Genomic DNA, 18,399 nt, shown 5'->3' with positions numbered 1-18,399 from the left:
CTCCCTGGCCATCATGTCACAAAAAGGAGTCTCTGGAAAACCAAAGTCTCCTCCAGCACCATCTCTCTGTCAACTGCGGATAAGTCATGCACACCCTGCATATACAATTGGCAGAGTATGGCCTCTGCCTGTGCCTCTGTGGCTGCTGCAGCCTGTCCTAAGCAGCCCCTTGCCCTCAGCAGGTTGGGCTCCTTCATGCACTTCCTGTGGCTCCTGCCCCTGTTCATCTAGCCTCCTCCCTCTCCTCCTCACTGGAGGATGCATCTCCAACACAAAGAACTAAACCCATACTGCAGAGAGCAGCAATGCTGCAGTGATGGTATATACAAAGTCAGCCGTTTGCAGACAGTACAATGCTTAAGAAAAAAGCAAAATAATGTGGATGCTGGAGATCTGAAATAAAAACAAAGTGCGGGAAAAACTCAACAGGTCTAGCAGCATCTGTGGAAAGAGAAACAGAGTTAACATTTTGAGTCTGGTATGACTCTTCTTCATAGTTCCAAAAAAAGTGTCATATTGAACTCAAAACATTAACACAGTTTCTCTCTCCACAGATGCTAGACCTACTGAGTTTATCCAGCACTTTGTTTTTATAATGCTTAAGATCCCTTATAATATTCAGGGATTCAGGAACTTCCAAGAGTAGGCAGCCAAAAGCCCATCAGCAGTGTCTCCTGCTGATGTCAGGCACAGACCCAACTCCAGCCCTTATATCCACCCTTACACCCAACAATGAAAAAAGGCAAGGTTCCCCACCTGGCATGTTTCACATGCTGGGATCGTATTATTGGATAGAAGGCTTTTATTGCAATCGATTAGACAGCTAATGAGCTTAAATGGCTGTTAATTGCTTGTTTCAAAATGGGGGGCGGATTCCCAATTTCAGAGCCCGCCCACCCAGTGTATTATTGCCGACCAGCATGATGACGTAGGGATCGCAACCTAATATCATCATGCTGGGTATTACGTCACTGTGGGATGAAAATAGTCCCGTTTTCACAAGGTAAAATTTAGCCCGAGGACTTGAATCTAGTTGAGACTTCAGTGTAGTATTGAGGGACTGCACTGTTGAAAATACTTTTATTGGCCATCTCTACCCTGCGCTGAGGTTGTGATCGGCTTTCTTTTTAAACTACTCTAGCGGTGTAATACAACTCAGGGCAACTAAGAGTTACATGAAGATTAGACTGGGTGAGCATGCTGAATTGCCATCAGTAGAAGACATTACTGAATCTGTTGGGTTTTTACAGCAATCAAGGTCAAAATACAGTCATTCACAACCAGCAGATACAAGCATAAATTTGGCAATTGGAGCTGAACTGTTATGACTTGCAACAGGACCTATATATTTTTAAATAAAGAAAACAGCAGTTGATTTGGTATTAAAAAACAGAAAACAAGCTCACAAAATTTCTCAATTTATACTGCCTCCCAGTGCATCCCAAGCAAGTGTGTGTTTGCCCCAATTTTTCCTGAAGTGAACTGTACAGACCACCAATACATGTTGAATTGTCTAATTAAGAACCCAATCAATAACCATCAGTAATTGGAACTGCTCAGGATGTGACATTATAAAATGTGACAAGAGATAATAGTTGCAATTTTGGCTCCTGCTGGTATCAAAGGTAAAGAGTGGGAATTTGTTAACCTAGACATTGTTGGCAATGTACTTATTCAACCTTGGGAGCTACATATAAGCTGTCTTTGACCAACATTCACATGCATCCACTTTTCAGCCGGGGTTGCTGGATAGTGATTAGGAGCAGGACATTAATTTATCTGTAGCAGGGATGTTGAAACCATTTGAGGTGCACATGTTGCCTTTACAATTGAAATCTAACTCAGCGCAAATCAGGGAGCTAAAAGTACAACCCTCTGGGCATTATGACTCAACTACGTACTGACTAAACCAACTGAGCGATTGGAGGAGCACACCAGTTACTTTGCTTGTCAGGCATTGAATTGATCGTTGCGTTTGACATGAAAGATGTTATAAAGATATTGCACAGGTTATTTTATGTCAGGTGCCAATTGTACTAAAGACCACAAAGTGAACTGTAAACTACAACTATTTATAGATCTCAGTCTCTGAAGATTGCTTTGAATATCTGATCAGGAAAAAAGTACATTCCTTTTTAAAAACAGAAAAAGTAGCCATATTACAGAACATTTCAGCTGAAAGTCTTTGAAATTTCACAAAAGCCATTATTCTGAAGCCTTCATTTATAAAAAGGTGGATGTTATATGGTCCACTCTCTTTCATATAACATTCATATAACTGATTATAGTTTTCTGTTATTGAAGCATATTGAAAAAAATCTCTGACCCCAACTTTGCTATTGACACACTTCTTGAGTTCCAAGATTGTGTTACATTGAACTTCCACTGTATCCTATTATAATCCATTGCTTCAACATTGAGTTCAGTCTGTAATTCTTCCAAGAAATATATCTTTAGGGCATAAACATTCGCTTCCCTTTTACACATGACTAGGTGCCGTGGTAAATAGTGACCTTTGTGTCACTCTTACTCTTAGATACTTTTTGTGCTTTTCAAAGATTGCTCAAATTAGCCCTTTGATCATTTTTGCAATCAATTACAAATTTAATGTAATTGTTAAAAGATTTGTCCTCTCCATTGATAATGACATTTTGAAATACTCTAGAGAAATTCCGGATACTCATTTTGGCAACTCCTCTCTGGCCTTTGCTTCATAGACAACATTTTGAAATACACTTTACTGTTATGAAAATAAGCAAATACATTGTTAACTGTATGGGTTGATAAAGGCTTCTGGCACCAGAATAAGTAGTCCCTCTGTAAATGTAGCCAAATGCCAGACCATTACTTCAATATACCCTATGCAACCTAAAAGTATTCAGGCAGGCACTTGACTGACAGAAAGGAAATGAATGTAAACAGATTTTTTTTAAACTAAGGATGATAAATTATTGTTTTAATTACAAGGCCATAAACAGTTTGTGACTTTTGATGTTAAGGGAAAAAAGATATTTAATGTATTTTTAACAAATCTCATAAATAAGTCTAAGTCTGCATGTCAGTCACATGACATTTCAGGCATTTCCTTTAGGTTATGAAATTGCTATGTTGCTGCAACAAAAATCACTGTCCCACAAACATGATCCTCCCAAGCTCAATTCCACTCTCTCAAATTCAGAATTAAAAATGCAGCCATAAAAACATAGAAAATAGGAGCAAGAGTAGGTTATTTGGCCCTTGGAGCCTGCTCCGCCATTCTGTCTGATCATGACTGATCCTCTATCTCAACGCCAACTCCCGCTCTCTCCCCATTCCCCTTGAAGACTTTAGAGTCTAGAAATCTATCTATTGCCTTCTTAAATATATTTAGTGACTTGGCCACCACAGCCTTCTGTGGTAGAGAATTCCACAAGTTCACCACCCTCTGAGTGAAGAAGTTTCTCCTCATCTCAGTCCTAAATGGCCTACCCTGTATCCTGAGACTGTGACCCCTTGTTCTAGGCTCTCCAGCCAGGGGAAACATCATCCAGTCTGTCCAGCCTGTCAGAATTTTATACGTTTCAGTGAGATCCCCTCTCATTCTTCTAAACTCCAGTGTATACAGGCCTAGTCGACTCAATCTCTCCTCAAATGACAATCTTATCATCCCATAACTTTTACACTATTAGACCTGCAAAATCTTGTGTAGAGTTACAATTTACTTCACAGATTTTACAGTACATGAGAACTGGTGGAAAATTATTACCTATCCCCAATTTGTACCCAATTTAAGGCAGCTGTATTTACTTACATGCAACAACATGGACACTGTTTACAACAACATATGAGGAAGGAAAGGAATAGCAGGGTATGGTGATAGGGTGAGATGAGGCAAGGTGGGAGGAAAATTATGTGAAAGAAACACCAGCATAGACCTGTTGGGCTGAATGGCCCCTGCTGTAAATTTTACGTCAGGAAATTTGTGACAAGTTGGAAATAGAGGCCATAATTTTCCAGCCCCTCACGCCGGCGGGATCGTCCGGTTCCATCGATGTAAATGCAGATTTCAATGGCTTGCCAGCCCCGCCGTGGGGGAACCTGCCACGGCATTGGGATGGAAAATTCCAGCCATATTTTCTGGTAACAAAGGTATTTTTCTGTTTCTCTGCAATGCTGGGCAATTAGACAAAGGCTCTGCTGACTGAGTGTGGTAGGCTGTTGGGGATGTTACAAATTCACACTCTTTGGGGAAAATTGGTCATTTTAAGCACTTCTTGTCTCTGTGCCTTTTTTTCAAAATGTATGAACGTATTTAGTTTTAAAATACAACCCTTAAATATAACTACTTGCCCCTCAACTCCTTCTAGTGGAAAATTGGACAAAAGGATTTCAAAACACAGTAGGTTTTTTTGCTCTTCTATGCTGATACTTCCATTTTTGCAGAAAAATACAAATATTACAAATACAAATATTACAACATAATGTGCTTAAAAACAGAGATAAAGATAGAGAAAGAGAGGAGGACAAGGGACAGAGATGAATAAGAAAAATCTCCAACTAAATTAGTTTCAGGAGAAGACCTACCTCTCATTCAAAAAAAGTCATAATGAAAGGATGAACTGTGTGTATCCAATCCTATATGTACAAACATCAAAATAATAACCAAAGTTGAATGGAGACTCCGCTTTCGTACCAACTAATGTGCTCGTTCATAAATCCCTGGCTAACAGAGATTACAAATAATAACACATTTGTGTCAATAACACTAATGCAAACTGGGGAGCATTTAATTCCTCATCGCTACTGGATAGCCATTCTGGTCACGTGCAAGTTACTTTTTTTCTCCATCCTGACCTATTGCATAATAGTGTTCCATTACATATCTATAGGATCACTGTAAACAATGGGTACATACATGTGGTCAAAATGGTTCAAGTTTAAGGTGCCCACCTGGATTCTTTTGGCCAAATTAGCATTTAGGTTGAACAAAACACACATCTCTGCAAGTGTTGCGAGCATTTTCTTCAGTTTCTCTATAGTTGCGACACTTTTCGAGGCTGAGATCTAGGTCTGACAAGGATTTCTTCCATTCTGTTTTCACCTTCAGACCTATGTACACGTAGTACATGGGGTTTAGGAGGGAGAGCTGGTGGCTCACCACTGGGAGGAACAGACAGGCTATGAGGTAGAGGAGCTCGACGTCTTGATGTTCCAGTGCCATGTTCAGATAAGTTATAGCGTGGTGGCATACAAGCAAAGGTTCCATTCTCCCTTTTAATTAATTCTTCAGAACCAATTAAGGTACATGTAATTGTTCCATCAGTCAGGGTGGTCTCAGTCACACTTCCCCTGCTAAGGGAGGAGATACCACTGCTACTACTGCCAGACAGCACTGGTGAGTTGTAAACTGGCCCCAAGGATTGATAATCAGTAGGAGAAGGTGTCAATGATTGAACAGAACTCTGTTGGGTAAGAGGAGAAATAACAGTTATAAGTTGTAATATCACGACGCAAATTGATTTCATAGAATATGTATTACTATGCTTGAATTAAAAAAAAGGAATTATTGAAACCAAAAATGAATATAGAAAATATTCAAAATATACAGCAGCTTCATCAGCATTTGTTTAAAAAAAAAGTTGAATTTTTGGGTGTAAGCCCTTCATCAGACTATTCAAAATGTTAACCTATATTCTCTTTACAGAAACCAATGTACCTGTTCTGAATTTCCAGTATTTCCCTTCTTATATGCTCTCTTTCCTTTTGTTGATGTTGCTTTATTAAGCTTTTTTAAGCTTAAAAAATGTGCTGCTAGAAATGTGGTGAACAATCTCAGCCTTACACATTTCATTCATCATTTTTCCACTGTGCTAACAAGATGTAGATCATGAGTTGAGACTGTCGATTACACGTTACTCACCTCGGTGGGGAATATAAGGCAACTCAGTTACTCTGATATACGTTTTTGGATAAAAATAGAAACAATGAACAGCTGACATCAGAAGCATCAGATCCCCAAAACACCATGGCCTCAATTTTCATACATGCTGGTGCAAGCATAATTATAGCTGTACTGGAACCCAAGCTGCAACTTCACTTCCTGAAATATTCTTTCCTAAAATAAATTTCTATTTAAAATAAACAAAAAATAAATAAACCCAAGAGTTTAACTCCAGTCCTGAAAAGCATCTAATTTATTTTTTAAAAATCAAAGTTAATACTCTGGCTATGCCAACCCTGACAATACAAATGCCTGCATGTGCAAAGTACATGAACCACTGACTAAACATATTCTATTTGTTACAATCCCTGAAGAGACAAATAACTTTAAGAAGATTCGAACTTCTAGTTAATAGCTGAAAAGGATATCACAACAATAATTAATGTTTTAAAACTTTTACTATAACAAATGACTAAAACACTATTGACCAAACATTATCTTTTATAGGCAACTTATACTTTAAACTACAGAAAAGAATACCCCACTTCTTATTCTTAGCCCGACCAATAAAACACACCTCATAGATATACTTTACACTGTCCTTTGCATAGACATTAAATTTTCCCAGAATCAGTCCAAAGTGATTCTTAGCTCCCAAAGGTTTATTCCTGTTCTTTTCCTTTCCCAGCCTTGTAATTTACAATCTTAGAACTGTCTTTCACTGTCAGGTTTGGTCCTCCAGAAATTCCTCCTCTAGCCCAAGATATGTGACTCATCCAGCCTTGTTCTAACTCCCCACAAATTTGGTATTTTCAATCTAGGCACAAGCTTTCACCCACATTCCTGTGTGGTGAACCAGAGAGATTTTTGGGCTTCTACCTGCACCATCTCTCCCAGATCCAGACAGACTCCAAACACCAACTATATATTCAGTGAAATTCCAGGAAAGCCTGTAACCCGATCTTTACAATGGCTTCCTCTGCATCGTTCGCCATGGGAATTTGAATCATATTGTATATAGAAATGCTAATTAGCAATCCTCCAGAGCCCAACTTTCTTTCCTCTTGGAACACAGACAGTTTGAAGCGGTGTTTAGAACCTGACATTCTCAACACTTCTCTGGGACTTTGGAGGCTCACTGTCTCAACTGTTAACATACAGGCTACTGCCATTGTCTCCAAGCGTAAATACTTTACACCTTCTTCTCAGTAAAACAATCTAATTGATCTCTAACAAACTAACCACCCAGGCCTGTCAGTCAAACTTCAGAACAGGTCACATGACCCTCTTCATTTTACTTTAAACTGAAGACACAGTTCCAAAACATAGCCTTATAAACCTCGTAATTATAACACTTTCTACCCCAAAACACGATAGTATAACTGTTTTAGATGATAACAGGAACAATATAGTACAGCACTGGGACACTTTTATTATATAATAACACAATGATGCAGAATAAAAAGGCACCGTCATAAATTCGCAATTTCTCAGTGAAAATAATTGATGGGAAGGGATGTAGGAAAGATTGAAATTTTAGATATCAGTAGTTTTGACTTAAGCTACATTCTGATTTTCAGACTGTTTTTATGTCATACATGACTTCCAGAGTTCCCATCTCTCCCATTTTCTTGTATTGATCTTTTTATTTAAAGATATTCACACACCTGTTTCTTTATTATCTTATTGCTTCTCTTCATTATTTAACTAAGAAGAGCTGTTCCATCATGGTTCCTTTCTATGTCATTTTTAATTACCTCGCATTGACCCACCCCTTTTATGACTGTATCAATATGCTTTTCTGTCTATTATTTTTCAGTCTTGAAGAACACTAAAAACACGAATCCTTTTCTCCAGATATTAATTAACCCATTATGTGTTTCCAGCCCTCCATGTTTTTGTTTCAGAAACAGAACATGGCTGGAAACACGAAGATCAGGCAGTTATCTAAGGAGAGAATAGAGGTATTAACATTTTTGGGGCAAGCCCATCTGTTAAAACTGAACAGTTTAGGCAAAATGTGAATTCCTTTGGTGTCTCCATAGATGCTATCTGATTTGCTGGGCGCTTCTATAATTTTCTGTTTTTATTACAGATTTCAAACATTGACAGTTTTTACTTTTAAGGGTATGCTAAATAATTTCACAAAGAGCTAGCTAATGGGTTAATATCACACAAATAGGTGAAAAGTTCTGTATAATATGCAAAGAACAGCCAACAGACAACAATGATGGAAAGATTAGATGTTTCAATGTTACAAAAGACATTAGTACAATACCAGTTGGAAATCAATAGCTGCCTTAAATGGAAGAGCTATGTTTACAGTGTAGTACTTTTCCTTTATCATCTTGTTTTGCTGTTGTATGTCAGAACAAGCATGTTTTCAAAAATGATTTGACACCAAAGCCTATACTGAAGGGCATAAGATAAGGTGGATGTCGTTAGGTATTTCATAAAAAGTCAAGTGGCATAATACTGACTCAACGACGAATTCAAATTTGGATGGATAGTTAATCAACTATAAGCAGGATACAGACTACCGAGGGTTGAAGGTCTAATCATATAGATTCTGAAGTAGGTTTTAGACAACATTTTGAGTTCATTGACCTCTCATTCCTGCAGTTCTATTCTGTTTTTTACACTTTATTTTGATTTGTCTGTCATTTCCTTGGTGACCATGGTGACAAGCTGCTGCACATGCATGAATTCTCAGCAGGCCTGCTTTCAAAAATTTAATGCTGCTTTTTGAAATCAGTGTAACATGTCCTTGGTACTCACTTGATACAAAAAGGCAATTTTAGTGAGATAATTGGGACAAGTCTTCCACTAGCAAAAATGTACACCAGCTACCTTAAACAAGGCACTATGAAAAGGACAGTTTAGAAATTTCAAACAATTTATCCAGTGAACAATGTCTGTGACTTCACGAAAGCACATGTGCACAGAGTTCCATTTTTCCCAACGTCACAGTAATGTAGAGGACAATGTAAATATGACTTCCCACTCATACTGCTAACAAAATTGAGTCAGTACTGCACACTTAATGCAGTATAAAAGGAACATTACCTTTAAATACAAATATGTGCATATAAAGATATGAATATCCATATGCACATATAAGCCATGAATATTCAAGTGCGGACACATTTTCCTTGATCTCTCTCAGAAATTCTTCCTTGTGTTAAAAGCTTGTGACATATTGACACGATGCAAGTGTATGTTGAAACTTCAGTTATTATTAATTTGTACATCAGGTATTTGATTAAATGTGTCCAAACAATATCCCATAGATCAGATACAGCCACTGAACCCTGGCAAAAAGCAAATCAGTCCTGTTTGTGATGGTATTTCTTATTCCTTGGTTTATCCTGTTTGAATTGTCTAAGCATGGAAATTAGGAAAGGATTGTTCTTGGCTCTACTGTTGGGACAGTCTTCACTTGAACTTTGCTGGGACCAGTATTCTGGTGATTTTTATAACGAGGGCATTAGAGTAGGCTTCAAACTAAACAGTGGGGGCAAGGGAATCGCGTGAAGGAAGATGCAATAAATTAAAGGTAAAGGACAAGGCTACAGAGCAAGGTAGAATAAGGGTAATGATAACCAGAGCGTGGCAGGAAGGGACAGAATGTACAATCTAAAGAATGTGCCAGCAGAAAAGGCCAGATAGTGCAAAAATAGTAAAAAGACAGGACTAAAGGCTCTGTGTTTGAATGTGCGTAGCATTTGTAACAATACAGATCAATTGTCAGCTCAAATTGAAATAGATATGTATGACTTGATAATCATTTCAGAGATCTGACTGAAAGGTGAGCAAGCTGGGACCAGAATATTCAAGATACTTGACATTTTGAAAGGACAGGAAGCTAAGGAAAGGTGGTGGGGTAACTCTCTTAATTAAGGATAACGTAAGAACAATAGCGAGGGATGACCTTAGTTCTAAAGATCAAGGTGTAAAATCAGTTTGGGTAGAGATAAGAAATAGCAAAGGTAAGAAGTCACTTATGGGAGTAGTTTATAGGTCGCCGAACATTAACGACACTAGGACGGGGTATACAGGAAGAAATAATGGGGATTTGTAAGGAAGGTACTGCAATAATCATGGGTGATTTTAATCCACATTTAGATTGGCCAAATCAGATTGGCAAAGATAGCCTGGAAGATAAGATCATAGAGGCCTGAATCCTTGGCTCGTCGACGTGTAAAATGACGCGCAGTGACGTCGGGGCGTGCATCCCGACGTCACCGCACGTCATTCTGATTTTCAGTTTGGCAGGCACGTGCCGGAGTTGGCTGTGCACCCGCTGAACTGTCAAAGGCCTATTAAGGCCATTTAAAAACTAATTAAACCACTTAACATAGCTGCCCATCCAACCTTAAGGTTGGTGGGCAAGTGAAGAGCCCAGGCTGCATTTGCATTTTTCATGAAACCTCATCCATGGGTGGGATGAGGTTTCATGAATGATTTATAAGTCATAGGGGTCTACAGCACAGAAAAAGGCCCTTCAGCCCATCGAGTCTGCGCCAGTCAAACAAGTACCTAACTATCCTAATTCCGTTTTCCAGCACTAGGCCCATAGCCTTGTATGCCATGGTATCGCAAGTGCACATCCAGTTCTTAAATGTTATGAGGGTTTCTGCCTCAACCATCCTCTCAGGCAGAGAGTTCCAGATTCCCACCCACTCGATGAAAAAATTCTTCCTCTCATCCCCTCTAAACCTCCTGTCCCTTACCTTAAATCTATGCCCCCTGGTTATTGATCCCTCCACCAAGGGGAAAAGTTCCTTCCTGTCTACCATATCTATGCCCCTTATAATTTTATACACCTCAATCATGTCCCCCCTCAATCTCCTCTGCTCCAGGGAAAATAACCCCAGTCTATCCAATCTCTCCTCATAACTAAAACTCTCCAGCCCAAGCAACATCCTGGTAAATCTCGTATGCACTCTCTCTAGTGCAATCACATCCTTCCTATAATGCGGATTCCAGAACTGCATGCAATACTCTAGCTGTGGCCTAACCAGCATTTTTTACAGTTGCAGCATAACCTCCCTGCTCTTATATTCTATGCCTTGGCTAATAAAGGCGAGTATCCCATATGCCTTCTTAACCACCTTATCTACCTATCCCGCTACCTTAAGGGACCGGTGGACATGTACACCAAGGTCCCTCTAATCCTCGGTACTTCCCAGGGTCCTACCATTCATCATGTATTCCCGTGCCTTGTTTGTCCTGGTACTAAGTCTTAAAAAGTAACACCCCCCCTCCCCATCCCACTCCACAAACCTCCCTCACACCCATCATTCACAAGCCTCCCCCTCCCAAAACCTCCCCCCTCTACCCACGCCTCTTTCCCCCATACTTCCCCTTCCTTACCATCCATAAGTGAAATAAAGGTTTTCATTAACATATCCCAGTTTATGTGACACTTTCACATGAGGGGACATGTCCTAAATTATTATTTTTTTCTTCATTAAAATTTTTGAAACTCAAACTGATCTCCCTGAGGCAGCTCTGTGCCTCAGGGAGATTTCTGCGCTCTTTCGCACACGTGTGAAAGAGCACAGGCCCCAACTTAGCCTACTCCCCCGCCTGCACTGGGAGTGCTGAGTGCTTCCAGGTGTGCATCACGCTGGGTAGACCTTCATTGGCCCGCCCACATAAAATGGCGGCACGCAGCTGATCGCGAGCAGCGATTGTTTGCGCACCCGTCTGCGCCAGCTCTCGCCCAACCCCTCCCGATGGGGAGAAAATTCTCCCCAGAGTGTTTTTGGGACAATTTCTTAGAGCATGCGTTCTAGAGGAAATCAAAGAGCTGGCTATTCTAGACCTGGCAATGTGCAATGAGACAGGATTAATTAATGACCTCATTGTAAATGAGCCTTTAGATAACAGTGATCATTGTATGGTTGAATTTCATGTTCAGTTTGGGGGAGGAAAGAGTAGGTCTAAGACTAATGTTTTAAACTTAATAAAAGGGCAATTCCAAGGATATGAAGACAGAGCTGGCTAAAGTGAACTGGGAATTAGATTAAAGGTAGGATAGTAGAGATGCAGTGACATACAGAGATATTCATAACACTCAGCAAAGATACATTCCTATAAGAATGAAAGATAAGAAAGACCGACTCTAAGAGAAGGATGCACCATCCGTGGCTAACTAAGGAAGTTACAGATAGTATCAAACTGAAAGAAAAAGCGTACAATATTGCAAAGATTAGTGGTAGGTCAGAAAATTGGGCCGGATTTAAAAACCAGCAAATAATGACTGAAAGAAACATGGAGGGAGAAATTAGAGTATGAGAGAGAAAGCTAGCTAGAAATATTTTTTAAAAGGTGGATAATAAGAGTTTCTACAAGTATTTGAAAAGGAAAAGAGTAACTCAACTGAGCGTTGGTCCTCGAGATTGGATATTGGGAATTAATAATGGGAAAGAAGAAAATGGCCGAAGCGTTGAATAGATATTTTGAATCTATCTTCGCTGTAGAAGACAAAAAAAAATTCCCAGAAATATTTGTATATCAACAGGTGAAAGGGAGGGAGAAACTTAAAACAATTACAATCACCAGGGAAAAGGTATTTGAGAAAACAATTGGAACTGAAGGTTGACAAGTCCTCAGGGCCTGATGGACTTCATCCTAGGATCTTAAAAGTGACTACTGAGATAGTCGAAACATTGGTTATAATTTTCCAGAACTCCCTAGATTCTGGAAAGCTCCCATCAAATTGGAAAAAGGTGAACCTCCATTTAAGAAAGGAAGGAGTCAAAATGCAGGAAACCACAGGCCAGTTAGCTTAGCATCTGTCATAGGGCAAATGCTGGAATCTATTATTAGGGAGGCAATAGCAGGGCACTTAGAACATCTTAGTGTAATCAGGTAGAGTCAACATGGTTTTGTGAAAGGAAAATCATATTTGACTTATTACAATTTTTTGAGGAAGCAATAAGCAACATGGATAAAGGGGAACCTGCAGAAGTAGAACTTGGATTTCCAAAAGGCATTTGATGAGGTGCCACAGAAAGAGTGCAGGGGGTAATATATTAGCATGGATAGAGCATTGATTAGCTAACAGGAAGCAGTGAGGAGGGATAAATGGGTCATTTTCAGGTTGGCAAGCTGTAATTAGTGGAGGAATCAGTACTGGGGTCTGAACTATTTACAATCTATATCAATGATTTGGATGAAGGGACCGAATGTACGGTTGCTAAGTTTTCTGATGACACAAAGGTAGGTGGGAAACTGAGGCCGGGATTTTCCATGCCCACCGGTGTCTGACCAGTGGCGTGAGCGGACAATATGGCACAATCGGTTTCACGACAGTGTGAAACCAGTTTGCGATTGTCCACTCAGCCCACTGATGGCGGGCCGTATTTCCCGCCATTGGATGTCAGGAACCTCACTGCAATACATCAGCATATTATAAGGCCAGCCCGCCGGACTCATTCCCCACCCATGTCAGCTGGAAAACACACCGACGTGTTTCACAACAGCATGTAAGTGACATGCACCTGGCAGGCTGCACTTCGCTCGGGATTTCAAGGTTTGTTTGCCTACCTTGCTTCGGTCAGCACTTGCAATCACAGCCCCAGGCTTCACAGACAGCACCACATCACTTTTAGAGGGGCTCACGGGTAGGTCTCTACCTACCAGATCAGCCATATGTGGGTGGCTTTTCAATGGCTACAGAGCAAGGTCTTTCTTGGGGAAGGGGGAGAAGTGATCTCAGGCAGGGGAACAGGCTGCAGGATGAGAGCTGTACAGGGGAAAAGAAGAGTATCCCAGGGTGTGTGGGGGGGCACATGTTGATCTGTGCAAGTGGCCTCAAGACGGTTAGGGTTGAGGAGGCAGTTTCTGAAGGAAATGAGGCCAGATGGACATGTGAGGGTATGTGAGAGAGAATGGGTGGTGATGTCCCTTGAGCTGGCAGTGAGATGCCAGTGAATGTGTGATGGGCTTGAGTGTGAGAGGTTAGAGTGATGAGACAGTTGCCATACCCTGGCTGCATGGATGAGATCATTCATCCTCTTTCTGCATTAGATGGCCAACCTCTTCTGTGCAGCATTGGCACTGACCACCGCTGCCATCGCCTTTCAAGCCGGTGTGGTAATGTAGTTGCCCTCCTGCAGTCAGAGCAGGGTAGAGGACACCACAGCTGGCCTCCAAGGCGTCCAAAAGGCATGAGAGGGATGCAGTCTTCTTGCCTTTCATGGCCATGTCTTCTTTCTTCTGAGCTGGAAGCACTGAGCACGGCTGTACTTTAAATGGGGTGCCTGGCAGGGTGAAGCAGCGAGGAAACGGTGTGTTTCCCAGGAATGCGTAAATAACGTGGCAGGTTTGGGACGATACAGCGTGAAAACCCACCATCACAGCAAGCAGGTAAAACATCGTTTTACCCACCCACCACTGCACTTAGGGCAGAATCGTCCCAGATTCGCACTAAGTTGTGAAGAGGGCATAAGGAGTCTGCAAAGGGATATAGACAAGTTAAGTAAGTGGACAAAAATTTGGCAGATGGAGTATTATATGGGTAAATGTGAACTTGTCCACTTTGGTAGGAAGAATAGAAAAGCAGTATATTATTTGAATGGACAGAGATTGCAGAACTCTGCGATACAAAGGGATCTGGGTGTCCTGGTACGTGAATCACAAAAAGTTTGCACGCAAGTACAGCACGTGATTAGGAAGGCAAATGGAATGTTGGCATTTATTGCAAGGGGAATGGAATATAAAAGTCGGGAAGTTTTGCTACAGTTGTACACTTCGTGAGAGCACATATGGAATAATGTGTACAGTTTTGGCCTACTTACTTAAGAAAGGATACAACTGCATTAGAAGCTGTAAGGACAAGGTTCACTTGACTGGTTCCTGGAATGAGGGAGTTATCCTATGAGGAATGATTGGACAGGTTGGGCCTGTGTCCATTAGCATTTAGATGAATGAAAGGTGATCTTATTGAAACACAAGATCATGAGGGGATGTTCCCCCTCATGGGAGAGATGAGACCTAGGGGACACTATTTAAAAATAAGGGTAAAATCTTTTTAAAAAAAGATTAAATCTTAAATTTAAGATGGAGATAAGGAGCATTTTTTTTTCTCTCTCAAGAGGGTTGTTACTCTGTGCAATCCTCTTCCCCAGAGAGCAATGGAGGCAGGGTCATTGAATATTTTTAAGGCCAAGTTAGATTGATTCTTGATTAACGAAGGAGTCAAGGGTATAGGGGGTAGACAGGAAAGAAGAGTTGAAGCCACAATCAGATCAGCTATGATCTTATCAAATGGTGGAGCAGACTCGAGGGATTGAATGGCTTACTGCTGTTCCTGATTCGTATGTTCAAATGGATGTATGTTAGCATTGTTATTACACCAAAACAATTAGATCCATTTCTATCAATATCCTGAAAATTGTTGAAAACATAAATACAGTTGATATCTACTTGGGCACAGTTGCATTAGATTTTATTTATTTTTTGATTAACATCCATACCTTATGAGGAGATCTGGGATGTGCAGGAGGAGTATCGAACGCCTGTGGAGAATAGGACCTGTACGTCTTTGCAGGTGAACCTGCGCCGTCAAATAAAAAAGTTAAAAGTGCTGATATTTCACAAGAGGTGAAATGGTTCCTATACAGTACTATTTATCACAACAAAATGGAATTAGAGTAGTTCACAGTTCAATACAAAACCAGAACCGTTAACATTGACAAATTTTCTTTTTCACAGTGAGCCTGCTCCTAGGGAACCTGAAAATGAGCAACAACTACAGAGGCATGGTTATTCCTTGGTTACAGATTAGTAGCAGATGTTTCAGTAAATATCCACATGAAGTACATTGAGCTGTTTTTGTAGAAGGCACCTTCTACTAAAATTAGTAGATGTGGCTAACATGGTGTCACCGTAGCCTCACCTGTAAATGGTCAGACATCTTTGTTGGTCAGCACTCATCAAGAATTCCTGTGAAAATCCTACCAAATGGCTACATATTTGCTGCTAGTCTGAAAAGCCTAAAATATCACTAAGATGAGCATAGTCAATACATCGTTTCATGTCCAAGAATTCAACCGGAATCCCAATGGTTTTATAATTTTTTTTCCCCCACAGGTTTGGATTTTTAATTTTGGTGTTACAATAATAACCTCAAGAGTACTGATGGCATGCATTGAATATTTGAAGATCTATCTCAAACTGATTCAGTGACATCTTATGCAAGCATGATTTTACTGATGGGTGAATGGCAAACATTTTAATCCCTCTCAGAAAAGAGCTGGATCCTAAAAAAATTGTAACACCTGAGAAAAAATAAACACGTGATGTAATTTATTTTTGCTAAGAAGTCACCATTGAATTCAGCGATACTTTTATTTATATTGTTCCTTCAGCATTGAAAAACAGTCCAAAGTGCTTCACAGAGGAAAAAGGAAACAATGGACACCAAGCCAAAGAGGGAGTTAACAGGGTGACCAAAGGTTTCACCAGAGTTGAGGAGGCAAAGGAGTTTAGGAAAAACAATTCTGATGGCAGGACCATCAATGATGGCGGAGAAGGGACAGATGCACAAGAAGCCAGAGAGAGAGGAACGAAATGTTTAGAAGAGTGAGTCTGTGGATCCTGAGAAGATGATATTGACAGGGCAGAGCAAGGCCGTGGAGGGATTTCAGTAGAGGATAAGAATTCTAAATTTGAGGTGTTGGGGACGGTAACTCAAATGAAAGTGAGTGAGGACAGGATTGATGGACAAGTGGGATTGGTGCAGGAAACAATATGGGCCGCAGGGTTTTGGCCGAGCTTATTTTTCAGAAGATGAAGGATGGCCACAAGAAGATTGGATTGGTCAATTATTGAGATGACAAAGGCATGACTGAGGGCTTCAAGCAATTGGGCTCATGTTGGACAACATTATGGATAGGACACCTTTTTGATGGAGGTTGGCAGTACAGTTTGAATCAAATAGGAGGCCAAGGTTGCAAATAGTCTGATTCACTGTGTATGTATAAAAGAGAAAAATTAATTAAAAATGTGCAAATGGAGTAAATTTGCCATGGTATGTTTTAAATCACTTTTTAAAAATTATTTACAGGTGAGAATATTTCTCCTACACCCCCACCCTCATTCAAAGGCACACCGTAAATCCACCAAAAAAGAACTACTTCAAAAACATTTTGAATGCTAATCAAATTTATAAATATAACTGAATGCAAATGAGAATAGAGTGTTTAAGGAAAGGTGTTTTTATTAGGCTAACTGGAAGAGCAGCCATTCTGATTAGCTCTGCTGGTGATCTTACTATAAAATTCATCAACTGTGGTTTTATCAAAATGCCATGGTCTGGCACATTATCCAGTTTGGAGTCAGACTCCATGTCATTTTACCTGTATGTGTTGGCCTGGGTGGGACAGGAGGAGACACCAGCCTTGCACTGTCTGGTACACAGGTTCGAGCTTCCTTACCACTGTCTAGACTCCAACTACTAGGAGTTGGGTTCATTACTGTGAAAGAATAATACATGCACTGTTTAGTGTCCTGAAATGAGTCCCTAATTAATATATTTCATTCTTACATATTTATGATTATTTGTTTCAGTGGCTTGGCTTGTGTTCATTGATGTTTGTTGGCTCCCAGGTTCTCCAACACCTCCAATTCAAAATTTTCCTGTCCCTCTAACTCTCCCTAGACCCTCAATGCTCCTTCAGATCTGTATTCCCCCAAATCTGGCCTCTTATGCATCCCATTTTGCCCTGCTTCAGTGGCTGTGCCTTCAGTTCTTCAGCCAAGCTATCGAACTCTCTCCCTAATGACTTCTCTGCCTCTCCATCTCCTACTCCTCCTCCAGGACCCAACTCTTTGACTAAACTTTTGGTCAACCCTTCTAAAAAATCTTTCTTTGGCTTGGAGTCCATTTTTGTCAGATTATACTTCTGTGAAGAGACTCAGGACATTTTGCTCAGTTAAAGGCATACATTGCAACATATACAAAACTGCCAACTTGTTACAATGGTAAATTTACTAGTAATGTCTTCTCAAACCATTCATACAAACACCTTGTATAATAAACCTTGTTAAGTATAATGCAAGATGGCACATTGTCATAATGGATCTGATTTTAGATTGGGAGTGGGAGACTATCAGGCAATCATGCAACCCACAAGAACAGTTTCCAAATTCAGAAATGCCTCTAACATTTTTTTCCAGCAACTGTTAGCCACTTTGGGATGTTGGCTGGGGAGTGGTCAGGAGTGATTGGATGGTGGGGGCGTGGGAAGATTGATGGCTGGAGGGCAGACCTGAGGTGTCCGTGTGCAGGGAGGGGGAAACAGATTCAAAATACCCTGTTTGTGTTGGGACGGAGGGATCAGAGCTCAGGGAGGAACGTGGCAGAAGCAGTTAGGCTCGCTCCAGCTGTCCTTGCATCCCTTTAGCTAGTGGATTCCCCAAGGCTCAGGAAATCTGGTTGGCTAGCATTAAATTTAAAATGGAGC

At 40.5% G+C, this 18,399-nt stretch overlaps 1 protein-coding gene across 2 annotated transcripts in view; it reads right to left on the bottom strand.

The window, feature by feature from the left end:
• Positions 1-4,396: 4,396 nt before the first annotated feature.
• The window catches only part of LOC144696600 (dedicator of cytokinesis protein 4-like), a 391,455-nt gene continuing 377,452 nt past the window's right edge, over positions 4,397-18,399 (bottom strand). For both annotated transcript variants that reach the window (XM_078568091.1, XM_078568092.1), the window contains 3 exons: positions 17,293-17,409; positions 15,409-15,488; positions 4,397-5,441 (listed from right to left, as the gene is read on the bottom strand). In XM_078568091.1, the coding sequence (XP_078424217.1) occupies positions 5,013-5,441; positions 15,409-15,488; positions 17,293-17,409 (626 nt within the window). In that variant the 3' untranslated portion in view covers positions 4,397-5,012. The remainder of the gene's footprint in view (positions 5,442-15,408; positions 15,489-17,292; positions 17,410-18,399) is intronic.

This window comes from Cetorhinus maximus, chromosome 22, assembly GCF_964194155.1.
Source record: "Cetorhinus maximus chromosome 22, sCetMax3.hap1.1, whole genome shotgun sequence".
NCBI classification, from domain to species: domain Eukaryota; kingdom Metazoa; phylum Chordata; class Chondrichthyes; order Lamniformes; family Cetorhinidae; genus Cetorhinus; species Cetorhinus maximus.
The sequence above is the reverse complement of the archived record's forward strand: the minus strand, read 5'-3'. Positions and strand labels throughout refer to the sequence as shown.